At 44.5% G+C, this 13,819-nt stretch overlaps 1 protein-coding gene across 3 annotated transcripts in view; it reads right to left on the reverse strand.

Moving 5' to 3' along the window:
• Positions 1–13,819, reverse strand: part of POLR3E (RNA polymerase III subunit E) — an 892,447-nt gene that overhangs the window by 421,097 nt on the left and 457,531 nt on the right. For all 3 annotated transcript variants that reach the window (XM_044089628.1, XM_044089629.1, XM_044089630.1), the window contains one exon: positions 3,917–4,037. In XM_044089628.1, coding sequence (XP_043945563.1) covers positions 3,917–4,037 — 121 coding nt within the window. The remainder of the gene's footprint in view (positions 1–3,916; positions 4,038–13,819) is intronic.

The raw sequence follows: 13,819 nt of genomic DNA on the forward strand, positions 1-13,819 counted from the left end.
CCATAGTCCTCCCACGTTGGCCTGTACCTCAGAAAAGTAAATACCGAACAAGAGAAGTCCCAGGACAGAACCTTGTGGGATGCCACTTGTGACCGGTTTCGAGTCTGACATGGCTCCAGCAACTCTGACTCTGTGGGTTCTGTCTTTGTGCCAGTTTGCGACCCATCTTGTGACATAGGGGTTTATATTTAGGCTGGATAGCTTATCTATGATGCCCGAGTGGGGTACTGTGTCAAATGCCTTTGTGAGGTCCAGACAGGCTGTGTGGACTACCTTCCCTTCATCTATGGCCTTGGTGACTGTTTCGAAGAAGTCGACCAGGTTCAAAAGGCAGGATCTGCCCTTGACAAAGCCAAATTGGGTAGGATCTAGTGTCTGTAGGTCCCCAATGTCTTTGTTTACGAGTTCCATGATGATCCTCTCCATAGCCTTGCATACTAGGCTAGTCAGGCTTATGGGGCGATAGTTTCCAGGGTCCGCAGAGGCGCCACCTTTGTGGAGTGGGACCACTGTTGCTGTACGCCATTCTTTGGGCACATATCCTGTAGTGAGGCTGAGATTGTACAGCAGTTTTACTTGAGGGATTAGTTCTTCTTGGAGTTTATGTAGGACGCAACCCGGGACGCCATATGGTCCCATGGAAACAGTGTTTTTTGCTTTGGAGAGGGCGGCCTTCCCCTGAGCATCAGAGATGTTTGGGAGGCTGCACTCTGCCGGGATAGATACTTGCTCTTTGGGGGGGGGTGGAGAAGTTTGCACTGAACCTGTCTGCCAGGATATTGGCGATGTCTGTGGGCTCAGTGTATTTTTTGTCGTTTAGAATCAACTCAGAACAAGTCTGGGAGTTGCATCCCAGGTTCCTAACATAACTGAAAAAAGCCTTATGATTGTCTTTAGTGTCCTGTGCAATTTTTCTCTCGAAGCTGGCCTTGGAGGATTTTATGAGGGATCGTAATTTTTTGCTAGTACTGATCAGAGATGCCTTCCCTTTTAGGGATTTCGCTCTATCATGTAGTAGCTTTCTCCTTCTGTTGTACAGTTTATTTATGGCTGGGGTCCACCAGACTGGACGCCTGCCTTTGGATGATTGGGTCTTGATTTTGTTTGGGACAGCATGATCCATGCATTCCTGGAGATGTCTGTAGAATGCGTTTATATAGGATTCTGCAGTTTGGGCCGTAGTTTCCACTGGCCCTGTGGCCAGTTTTGAGAAGTGTGAAGTTCGCTTTTGAGAAGTTTTTCACTGTGGTTTTCTGGGCTAGGGGTGGGGTCGGGATGTGGATATCCAGTGAAATTAATTTATGGTCTGATCTTACCAATGAGGGATATACTTCTGGTATGGAGCATAGAGTCCCCATGTTGGTAATGATCAGGTCTAGTATGTTTTCCCCTCTTGTGGGAGTGGTGAGTAGTTGTTCCATAGGATTTGAGTTTATAAATTCCAGGAACCTTTGGGCTAAGGTGCTGGGGCTTGACTAATGCTCCCAGTCTATGTTTGGGTAGTTGAAGTTGCCCAATATAATGGTGTTCGGAGAGATCTTTGTGTTCTCCAATGTTTTCGGGAAAGCCTAGTGGGATTCCTGACTTTGACAGGGTGGTCTGTAGGATGCTATAAACTGAAAAGCAGTCTTGCCCACTGTCAGTTGCACATGGATGGTTTCCGATACTTCGTGCACTGCCACTAACCTGGAGGTGTGGATATCCTTGATAAATATGGAAACTCCCCCTCCTTTTGTGGTTCGGTCTGGGTTTTGGGGCCGAAAAGCATGATAAGAGGTATAACTGGTAGTGCTGGGGTGCTCTCTGGAGCCTTGAACCAGTTTTTTATCACTGCACAGATATTGATGTTCTCCATACTGAGGAGAGCTTCGAGTGCATGCATCTTGAGGTTAAGACTTCTGGCGTTTAGCAGCATTACCCTTAGTTTCTTGTTCCTTGTGCTGTCTATGGAGGTGGGTTTGACTTTTGAGCCTTGCCTAAAAAAGGCACTATGGGGGTGCAAGAGCCTTTGCCAATATCCGAAAGCCCAGGGGTGACAGGTGCAAGCCATCCCTAGCGAAGCAACGTGGCTTGTCGAGCATGTCATCCCAGGCTGACAGACACTGGATCCCCTTTGAATGACACCAAAATTTTAGCCAATTGTTAAAATCGATCATTTTGTCTTTATACTGTGGCATCATTCTAGGTGAAGGTAAGATGCTGCCCAAGGTCAGGGTCATACCGGCCTGGGCTACATGATCAGAGAGCTCCTCTATGTCTCTTTTCATGTAGTCGAGGGAGGTACGTCTCAGGTCATTCACGCCAGCATGTACAATGACTGAGTCATATTTGTATTTGCTTTGGAGTGACCTGAGTACTTGCGTTATGTGGCGGATCCTAGCGCCCGACAGGCAGCTCACTGTGACCTTCTCTTTATTCAGCCTGGTGAGCGGGACGTCAGTGTGTCTGACAATAGTGTCACCTATTACAAGGGTATCAGGTGTGTTATTCAGCCTTAAGGGCTGTGGCTGCTTGGCACACTGACTGTGTGCTATGTGTTGTACGTGTGTTGTTTTGGGGTAGCGTTTGCTTGGATGTCTGCTTTGGAGGTCTCTGTTGCTTAGGTAGATTTTTATTTTCAGCCTCAGAGTATGTTTTTGTGTTTTTATGTGTTTAGTTTGCTGTTGTGGTGGGACTATGTGATACTGGAATTGTGTTGTGTGAGGTTACCTTCTCCTCCTGACTGGTTACACCAGTTTTGAGATGAGAGAGCTCAGACTCCAGTTTGGCTATATGGTTGCATCTCTCACATATATTTGAACCTGTTTGGAGGAGGAGAGGGTTGTCCGTGTACATGAGACAGCTGTAACATTGCCTCAAAATTCCCAGATTCACCAGCTGGACTGGAGAGGAAACCACTGACTGACCTTTGGACATGCTAGAGTAATATAGGGAACTGAATTAAAACAGACCAACTACACACACACACACACACACACACACACACACACACACACACACACACACACACACACACACACACACACACACACACACACCTAGTTAAGCTATTAAAGTGAGCACAGCTATATTTATATTTAAATCCCCTGCTGAAATTTCCAATGATATTACCCTAACTCTGATAGTAAGTGCCATACTACTACAAGGGCAGTCAGTCCAAATCATAATCTCACTTTTAAAGCTTTCATGGGGAATTTCATCAAACACAGCTAGAATCCTGTAGTTGGAAATCATCCTGTGCTACCAAGGTTCACAGTCTAAACTGTAGCCAAAGGTTCTTAGCTGCTACCAGACAGCAAACGGAAAACCTCTGCAAACAATCAAAGCAAGTGGAAAGCATGATACACTACAAATCTCCTACAAAAAGGGATGCTACAGTAAAATTCCCAAACAAAGGAAGTGACTGTAGACTTAACAGCTGGAAGACACAAATGATTATTCTTTATTTTGTATTCATACCCCAAATGATCCACAATATGACATTCTTCCGGAAACTGTAAGGGACAATAAAGTGCAAAGATGTGTTGTAAAAATGCCCTCACAAAGCAAGACCGAAATCTTACTCGCCCCCACCTCAGACTGCTGTTCACTACTTTTTCTAATGTTCATGGCACATATTCATAAAAAGGAGGAGGCACAGTAGCTCAGCACCCCCCCCCCCCCCGGTGATATCACTTCCTGATATGCATGGGTTGGCATCATGGCAGGAAAGGTTCTAAATTGTTCAATTCATGTTATGAAAACAAGACATGAAAATAGCAGACTCTGGAATTATACTGTACATAAAAATCAAGAATATTAATTAAACTGAATACAACACACAACAAGCAGATTTAAACAGTCATCTATTTTTTTTCCGTAAATCCACATGCACTGTATCACACAAAAGGTTGTGTGTACACAGCAGAAAACATACCTTTTAACCACCCAATTTCCTTGCACCAGCATTGCTACCTGCTGTATGCACCGCAACACTGTTGTGGAATCCGTTCCTGATGCTATAAGACCCATGAGATTTGCAAATGGCATAATCTTCACTAAAATTTAAAAACAAAAACAAAAATGTACCAAAAATGTAGTTTTTTTGTTACAAAAAGCAGACTGTTAATAAATTAAACATTCATTATTTCTGCTTAACAAGTTCTCACAGATGTGGGTTATCCCAAGGGGAAAAAAGCAATTTAAAGGTTTACTTTAGTAGCAGCACACAAAGTTTCTTGCAAAAACTTACAACAAAAAATATCCCAGCTGCACAGATCACGCCTGTCAAAAAACTTCACTTGCAATCTGAAAAATGAACCCTCCCATAAAACAATGGACAGTTTCCACGAGTTTTCAGTTCTTTCCTTTCTGATGACCAGTACTGTTTAAGTGGAAGAACGGTTCTCTGGGAAAGTAACTCTGTCTTTTTATTTTTTTTTTGTGCACTTTTTTTTTTTTTTTTTTTAATACAAAACACAAATGTATTAATGGACAATTCAATCAAAATGGACATTTTTTTTAACACAAATTCATTTTCCATCCCTTCAGTCCAATCTCAGGGGTGCCAAATAAAACAAAGTACTATTTCCCCACCCCCAATCTTCCTGCATATCTCTGTTGCAACTGCTATGCACTACTCTGTCTCATACCCTTAACTTCTTAGCATAAGAAATCTACAACACTCATAAAATAATGGGGGAACAAAGGTCCAAAAACATTTTAAATACTGTTCTTATAAACTTAGAAAGCTGCTAGAATAACAGGATTTGTGTTAGCATGCATTTTCTGGAGGATATGAAGTCAGAAACTCAAATGCACATCATTTAGTGACTTCAATCTTCAGTCACCTGCCAGAAAACAAAATATTTATGAGAAACAGACCAAAAACATGAGACAAAATCTGGACATTCTGCAAAAATTTGGCCAGTTTAAAGACATGGTCTATCTATATATAAATTATAGCAATGTCTTCCTTTTGGTAGTTCTCGCAACATGTGAGACAACGTATCTTCCCTAAAAAATCTTCTACAACCCTATTCTAACATTCTTAATCTTCGATCATCTAATAAAGACTCACTTCAAGTAACCAAAGTATCCAATACAGCAGGCAACTCTAACTTTGTTGCCAAAAATTGGAATACCCTTCCACATAGTATTTGATTCATAAGTAATCTTAATCATTTCAAAATATCTCTCAAAAGACACTTATTTGAATCTTGGCTTTGCACATGTAACACTCCAGGTTAATTATTAACTTAACACTACCTATTCAATCTGACTGTACGTACTAACTCTGTTAACATATCCCCTCTAACAACGCTACTTCTCTACAAGTAGTTACATTCCTAGCTGCAACTCTCACCATTGAAGTATTTCTAACTATGCACTACTTTGCCTAAGTGATTCTCCCTACTTAATTTCCTAAAGTACTGTTATGTACACTTACCATAAATGTAGATGTTAGTGTGTATTCACTGTTGCAGTCATCACATTTAGGTTATCCTTGCCAGGGTAGCACTCAGTCGGCCCGAATACCAGAGGCTTAGTATTTTTGCGTCGGTTGCCGTCGCTCCAGGACTGACGTCAGGTCGTCAGTAGTATAAAATATGGCAGCCGATGCTCGGTTTTTCTTGCCCTGTCAGGAGCCCCCAAGAGGGAGCTAGGTTATGGTGGAAGAACACCACCAGTAGAAAGTAAATACCAAAGTTCCTTGTTGGGGGAGAGAGAGAGAGAGAGATACAAGGGGGGTGGAGGGAGGAAAACCAGAACTGCAACCGTGAATACATTCGAACGTCTACATTTATGGTAAGTGTACACAACTGTACTATGTTCTTCGTGTTTCACTGTTGCAGTCATCACATTTGGGTTGATTCCCAAAGCTGAAGAAAGGGTGGAGGCAGTCAAGAAGACTTGGGGGCTGGCTAGGATGCCCTGCAGGACTGCAGTGGCAAAGCTTGCCCTGGATTTGGAGAAGATAGGTAGTTGGTAATGCTTGATGAAGGTATGAACTGATGTCGATGTTGCAGCCTCCAGGATGTCCCGGGTGGGGACCCCTCTGAGGAAAGCTGCAGAGGTGTAGGTTGCTCTGGTAGAATGTGCCCTGACACCCTTGGGAGTGGAAGTTTCTCCGTGTTGCTTGTAGCAGAAATGGATCCAGTGTGCTATCCATTTGGAAATGGGTTGTTTGGATATGGCTTTGCCCTCTGCTCCTGCAGTGAAACTGACTAACAACTGATCAGTCTTCCTAAATGATTTAGTCCTTTCTAGATAGAATCTGTCTGTGCACATCTAGAGTGTGCAGTATCCTTTCCCCCTTGTTTTGTGGGTTAGGGAAAAAAGGTGGGCAAATGAATGGATTGGTTGAGAACCACACTGGACACCACTTTTGGCATGGAGGATGGGTTAGTCCTGAGGGAGACCCTGTCAGCATGGAAAATGATGAAGGGCTCTACAGCCATTAGTGCTTGTAGCGCGAATACTATTCTTGCTGAAGTGATGGCCAGAAGCAAGCCTGTCTTCCATGAGAGAAAAACTCTGCTGAAGCTGTTGGTTCAAACGTTGGCAGGGTGAGCTTTTCCAACACACAATTTAGGGCCCAAGCTTGGATAGATGTTCTGGGTGGCCTTAAGTTGTTAGCCCCTCTTAGAAACTGTTTGATGGGAGGGTGTGAGAAAAGAGGTGGCTCTGTGCTGAAATGAGCAGAGATAGCAGAGGCATGAATTTTAATAGAAGAAAAGGATAGACCCTTGTGTAGTAGGTCAGGAAGGTAATCTAGGATGAGAGGTAGGAAGGGCTGTTCTGTGCCGGCTCCCTTAGCCTGGATTCAGGTGCAAAATCTTTTCCATTTGTCAGCATAAGACTTTCTAGTGCTAGGGCATCTGGCCTCACGTACAACATCTAGAACTTGTTTGCTGAGATTGGCAGCTTGTGCAGTGGGGGTCAGGGAATAAGCCAGGCTGCCAGATTGAAGGTCTGCAATTGGGGATGCATGAATTCTCTTTACCTCTGGGTCAGGAGTGTTGGGATCTGAGGGAGATGCCATGGTGGCAGAGGTGACAGGCTGTGCAGTAGTGGGTACCAGTGCTGGCATGGCCAGTCTGGGGCAATCAGGATTGTCCTTGGTTTTTCCTCCCTTATTTTGAGCAGTACCCTTGTAATGAGTGGTAGTGGGGGAAATGCACAGACAGAGAAGTTGGCCCATTGGAAGGATACAGCATCTACTCTCCAGGCCTTGCAGTGAGGTTCCCTGGTGCAGAACTTGCTGAGCTGATGGCTGGAGTGGGAAGCAAAGAGGTCGACCTTCGGGGTGCCCCATTTCTGAGTTACAAGGGTGAAGGTTCTTTTGTCTAGCTGCCACTCGTGTGGGTCCAGAAGATTTCTGCTTAAGTTGTCTGCCAGAGAGTTTAGAGAGCCTGGCAGGAACAGGTGTAGCTGCATGGCTGAGGCTGTGTGCCAAAGGGTCATGGCAAGCCTGGACAGAGCGTACGATTGAGTCCTTCCCTGCTTGTTGATATACCACATCACAGTGGTGTTGTCTATTTTAATCAGTAGAGCCCATGGAGAGAGTAGGGGTCTGAAAGCTGTCAGTGCATGCTGAACAGCTAACATCTCTTTTTGGTTGAGGTGCAGATATATTTGATGTGGGCTCTATTGGCCCTGTATGCACCTGCCATCCAGGTGTGCACCCCAGGCATAATCTGATGCATCTGTGGTGAGGGTCTGGGTGGCGAGGGGTTGTGAGAAGGATAGTCACTTGTTGTGGTAGCATGTTGCTGCCCACCAAAGAAAATCTTTCCTTAGACAAGGTATCATTGGTATAAGAGTTTCCAGGTCTTGACAGTGTTGACACCAAAGGCTTTTTAGGTACCATTGTAGTTTCCTCATATGCAGTCTGGCATATGGAATGAGTAGAATGCAAGACGCCATGAACCCCAGAGCTTGCAGGATTTTCCTTGTGGATAAATGGGCTGTGGTGGCTAGTTGAGAGAAATAGGCTGTCAGGTAGGTTTGCTTTTCTGGTGTAAGGAAAGCCATCTGGGAGGCTGTGTCCAGGCTTGCTCCCAGGAATACAATTTTTTGGGTGGGTACAAGTTTGGATTTCTTTTCGCTGATAGTGTACCCCGGGGAGGTCAGTAGGTCCTTTACAAAAGTCAAGTGCTTGAGCAGCTTATCCTGTCTGCCTGAATTAGGCAGTCGTCAAAGTATGGGTAAATCTGAATATCTCTGCCTACAAAAAGCAATGGCGGGAGCCAGACATTTTGTGAAAACTTTGGGAGCAGTGGATAAGCCAAAGAGAAGCGCAGAGAACTGTAAGTGCAGTGATCCTGTTCTGAAACCTAGATATTTTCTGCAGGATTCCCTGACTGGGATGTGTAGGTAGGCCTCTTTTAGGTCTAGGGTGGCTAACGAAGCATCCTTGGAGAGCATAGGTAGTAGTTGCTGGAGGGTGAGCATTTTGAATTTTGGTATCACCAGAAATGTGTTTAAAATGGGTAGATCGAGGACGAGGTGCCAGGTGCCCTCTTTTCTGGGTGCCGGGAAGAGTCTGGAATAGAAACCTTGGCCCATCTGTTCTGCAGGAACGGGCTCTATTGCCCTCATGGACAGCAGGGAAAGGACTTGCTTTTTGGCCTTTGCCACTGGTTTGGGGGGAGATCTGGGAACCCTTTTGGGGTTGATAGTGTGGAAATAAAATTTGTATCTCTGGGGGCACTATGTTGAGGACTCGAAAGTCATTGGTAATGGTGGCCCAGGTGCTTGCGTGGAAGGAGAGTTTTCCTCCTAGGGGCAAGTGCAGGTGGGCAGAGGTTGGGGTGGAAGTGGAAAGTCATTGTGAGTTCTTACCATGAGGGAGTGGCTTAGCACTCCCTGGTTTTGAAGAGGAGGAACTCCATTGCTTAGATCTCTGCATTCCCTGTGACTGCTGACTGGGGAGCCTGTTTCCTTGGGGTTTGGGCTGTGCTGACCTGGAGGGGGCAGGAAAGGACCAGTGGTTGGAGGGTCAATGCCTACTGAACCTGGGTGGCTGGATCTGTAGGAAGTCCTTAACTGTCTGCATGGAATTAAGTTTTTTCTTCCATCTTTTTTAAAACATCCTCTGCCTTGGTGCCAAATAAGTTGTCTTTGTGCAAGGGTGCATCCAATAATTTGGATTTGACATGGTCTGGCAAGGGCTGTTCCTTAAGCCAAGCATGCATTTTAAGTACAGAGCCAGTGACTGCTGTCCTGCAAGATGCTTCTAGGGAATCAAACCCACACTGTAAGGTGTGCTTAGTTACTTGACTTGCAGAATGCATTAACTCTTGTAATTCTTTATTTTATGCACAAGCAGGAAAAGTTGACATTTTTTGTTTGAGGAGTTCCAAGGTATGTTGCTGAAAATTTAGCATATGGAACTGACAATCTAGTGCTCTAACATAGCAAGAGTAGCAGATGTGTATACTTTTTTACCCCATCTGTCTAAGGCTCAATAATCTCTACCTGAGGGGGTGGGATTCTTAGCAAAAATTGCTTTAATTCCTTTAGGCCCTTGAGAAATAACCTCAGGGTCAGCAGTAGGATTTTTGAAAACAAATTTGAGAGTCAGGGACTCTATAGTACCTGTCAGGTTTCCTGGGAGCAGGAGGGAGGGTGTCAGGAGTCAAAATAGATTCCAGAGAAACAACTTCCAGGACAAGAGGAATGGCCAGGGGTCTGTGCTGTGGAAGATCTAAGAATTCCCCGAGTCTCTTCTAAGACTGAGGGTAGTCCTGACATTCCCATTGGAAATGTTCCCTTAACGTATTTAGGGTTTCCCCAAAGGAAAAGTCCTCGGGTGGAGAGGCTGAAGGAATGGATTCCTCTGCATCAGAATCCTCATAAGCAGAGAGGGGTTTGCATGTCTTCATATTCAGATGCATGAGTCATTGGACTCCTTTTCAGATAAAACTACTGGGGACAATTTTCTTTTGGAAGGGGTAGCTTGGCTTCCCCTGATCAGCATTACAAGGTCTTCCACCATTTTAAGCATTTGAGACTGAGGCAAGGAAGCAGGTGCCTGAGATGGGTTGTCGTTTTTTTGGGTGTGGTTCGTACCCTGGGCCTTAGAAACTTGGAAGTTTACGAAAGTACAGTAGACACGAAGGGAGTAGTTGGTCTGTGTCGAAAAACAGTTGTGCGAAGTACTTCCTTGGAAGTCAGTGTCTGCTCAGCAGCTCCAGACCCATCCAAGGTAGAGACATCCGCTGGATCCTTAGTCGAAGAGTCTTACGGCATACAGGAGTCTGAAAGGGTCTCGGTAATGGCCTGCAAATCCACATAAGCGGGCATCAGGGGCTGCTGAAGCACCTTACTGAGGACCGGAGAAGCTAACTGACTTAAGGGAAGCGTCGGTAAGTTTGGACCTGTACGGTTTGTCTCTTGTCTTTATCCTTATATTTTTTGGAAGATCTGCTGTCGGATGGCTTACTGAAGCCCTATCGGAATTCGAGGACTGAGAGCAAAAATATCTAGCTGCAATAAGGGCCCGATGACATACAGTTCTGGCATTGAACAGAGCAAAAAAAATGACAGCAAGGGAGGTCGTGGTCTGGGCCTAAGCAAGTGAAGCAGTAAGAATAAAACTCTCAAAGTGGTACTTGCTTTCCACAGGTGAGACAATTGTCAACTTTTTCTGACATCGGTTAGAGCAGGAAAAAAGGATCCCCAAAGGAGTACTTAGCTTTAGAAGACTTCAACTTCAATTCGGAAAATGAAAAACTCAGGTAGCGGCCAACCGGCACTTGTGCGAACTGCTTCTGCTTCAGGCTCCTTGGCAAGAAAGACTGATATAATGGCATTGGCTGCCATATTTTATACTACTGATGACCTGATGACAGTCCTGGAGCGACGGCAACTGACACAGAAATACTAAGTTTCTGGTATTTGGGCCGACTGAGGGCTACCCTGGCAGAGATAACCCAAATGTAATGACTGCAACAGTGAAACACGAAGAACATCTAGTGTTATGTTCCTCCACATACACAAGTTCAACCATATATTTGTCTATATTCAAGTGTTTAAAGTCTTGTTCTAACTGATACTATGTATATATTTTTGTTTTTAAATTTTTATTCTGTAAATGTCAACATTCATTTTTTCTTGTCTATAATTTCTATTATTACATTTTTATTTTGTAAATGTCTTAACATTCATTTTTTTTTGTCTATATTTTCTATTACTTGATGATATGACTTTGTAGGTAAGCTTATGCTGGAGCTTTTCGCCTCGGGCCTCTGCTGAAAATGGGCACTGTCCCAGTCGGGCCATCCCAGTAAACAAATGTAAAATAAATAAAAATAAAATAAATGTGCTGCACTATACAGGCCAGTTTCTGCCCAAAGCAAATTAGGGAATGGGGGGGGGGGGTATAGCCACATCCGTGACACAGCCTCAAGATAAAGTTTAAGATGTGTGTGTGATTTGTCAGTCACATATGACCAGCTTCACACCTCCTTAGAAAGGTGGTCTAGAACTGCAACTGCTTCAAGCTTATATTGACATTAAAGTATACATGAAAATGGCTTGACACAGCTTACTGCAAACAGTAACACTGTCAATGAAAAGTATAGTTGTGTACACTTACCATAAATTGTAGATGTTAGAGTGCATTCACTGTTGCAGTCATTACATTGTGGTTATCTGCTTGCAAGTAGCCCTCAGTCGGCCTGATTAACAAAGTCTTGGGTCCTGCGTCGGTTGCTGTCCCTTCTTCCATGACGTCAGGTCGTCAGGGGTATAAAACATGCAGCAGACGCCACTACATCAGTTTTTCTAGACCCAGATATCAGGTGCCCCCCCTAATGGGGAGCAATTAAATATAAAAGTACAATGATATACCTCCAACAAAAATGCAAATACACCAAAAAGGCTTTTAAGCACAGTAAAGGAAAGTAAAGGTATAGACAAAAGAAGTTAAGGGGCTGGAGGGAGGGTAACCAGGACTGCAACAGTGAATACACTCCAACATCTACATTTATGGTAAGTGTACACAACTGTACTATGTTCTTCGTGTTTCACTGTTGCAGTCATTACATTTGGGTAGATTCCCAAAGCTATGGTTGGGAGGAGGAATTTAGACAGCATTAGGACCAGCTATAAGGCCCTGCAAGATTGCAGTGGCAAAGCCAGCTCTGGATTTAGAGAAAATTGGCAAATGATAATGCTTGGTGAAAGTATGTACAGAACTCCAGGTAGCAGCTTCTAGGATGTCCCTGGTAGGGACCCCACTGAGAAAGGCTGTAGAGGTAGATGCAGCCCTGGTGGAGTGAGGTCTGATCCCCTGGGGGATGGGTTTTCCATGGTACTTATAACAGAAATGAATGCAATGGCCTATCCATTTAGAAATGGTTTGCTTTGAAATAGCCTTCCCCTCTGCCCCTGCAGCAAATGCCACCAGCAGTTGTTAAGATTTCCTTTGAGGTTTAGTCCTGTCCAAGTAGGATCTAAGTTGTCTGTGCACATCTAAGGAATGCAGTATCCATCTCCCTTTGTTCTGTGAATTGGGAAAGAAGGTTGGGCAAATGAATAGACTGATTAAGAGCCACACTGGATACCACCTTGGGCATGAAGGATGGATTGGTTCTGAGAGACACCCTGTCCGCATGAAAGATGATAAAAGGCTCCACTGCCATAAAGGCCTGTAATTCAGATACCCTTCTAGCTGAAGTGATTGCTAAAAGGAAAGCTGTTTTCCAAGAAAGAAATTTTAAGTCTGCAGTAGCAGCTGGCTTGAAAGGAGGTAGATTGAGTTTCTCCAAAACAAAGAAAAGGTCCCAGGCTGGGGTTGGAGCTCTCCTGGGTGGTCTCAAATTTTTGGCCCCTCTGAGGAGCTGCTTGAGCAGTGGATGAGAGAAGAGGGGAGGTTCTGTGTTATAATGAGCTGAAATGGCGGAGGCGTGGATTTTAATGGAGGAAAAAGACAGGCCCTTGTGAAGCATCTCAGTTAAGTATTGTAAAATCTGAGGTAGATTGGGCGCTGCTGTGCACATCCCTTGAGATTGGCTCCAGGCACAGAATCTTTTCCATTTTTCAGCATAAGATTTTCTAGTACTAGGCCTCCTTGCCTCTAAAATGATATTCATCACAGGTTTACTGAGGGATGGTAAAGAACAGATTATGTAATTAGCCAGGCTGCAAGGTTCCGTGTTAGAAGCTGAGGGTGCAGAATTTGGTTCTCCTGCTGAGACAACAGGGAAGAAGTCTGAGGCAGGTGCCATGGGGATAACCATGACACACTGCGCAGGAGGGGTACCAGTGTTGGTGTGGTCAGTCTGGAGCAATCAAAATCATCCTTGGTTTGTCCTGTTTGATTTTTAGTAGTACTTTGGAGAGCAGAGGCAGGGGGGAAGGCATAGACTGACAGGTTTTTCCAGCTGAAGGACAGAGCATCCACTTTCCAGGCTTGCTTGTGGGGAGTCCTTGTGCAAAATTTTTCCAATTTGTAGTTCTGGGGAGAGGCAAATGGGTCTACATCTGGGCTCCCCCATTTGCTTGTCAACATGTTGAAAATCCTTGGCTCCAGTTTCCACTCGTGTGGGTCCCTGAGGTTTCTGCTTAGTCTGTCTGCCAGTGTATTTAATTTTTGTGGCAGGAATTGAGCTTGTAGGTGCACTTGGTAGCTCAAGGCTGTGTTCCACAATGCCATGGCTAGTCTGCAGAGGGGGTAAGAATGTGTACTCTCCTGCTTGTTTATGTACCACATAACAGTGGTGTTGTCCATCTTTACCATAAGTTGTCCTAGACGAATGTGGTCCTTGAAGGCTGTCGGAGCATTCTGTACAGCTAACATTTCTTTTTGATTGATATGCAGGTGCATTTG

Source organism: Protopterus annectens, chromosome 12.part0, assembly GCF_019279795.1.
Source record: "Protopterus annectens isolate FY-2018-M chromosome 12.part0, PAN1.0, whole genome shotgun sequence".
In the NCBI taxonomy this organism is placed as follows: domain Eukaryota; kingdom Metazoa; phylum Chordata; order Ceratodontiformes; family Protopteridae; genus Protopterus; species Protopterus annectens.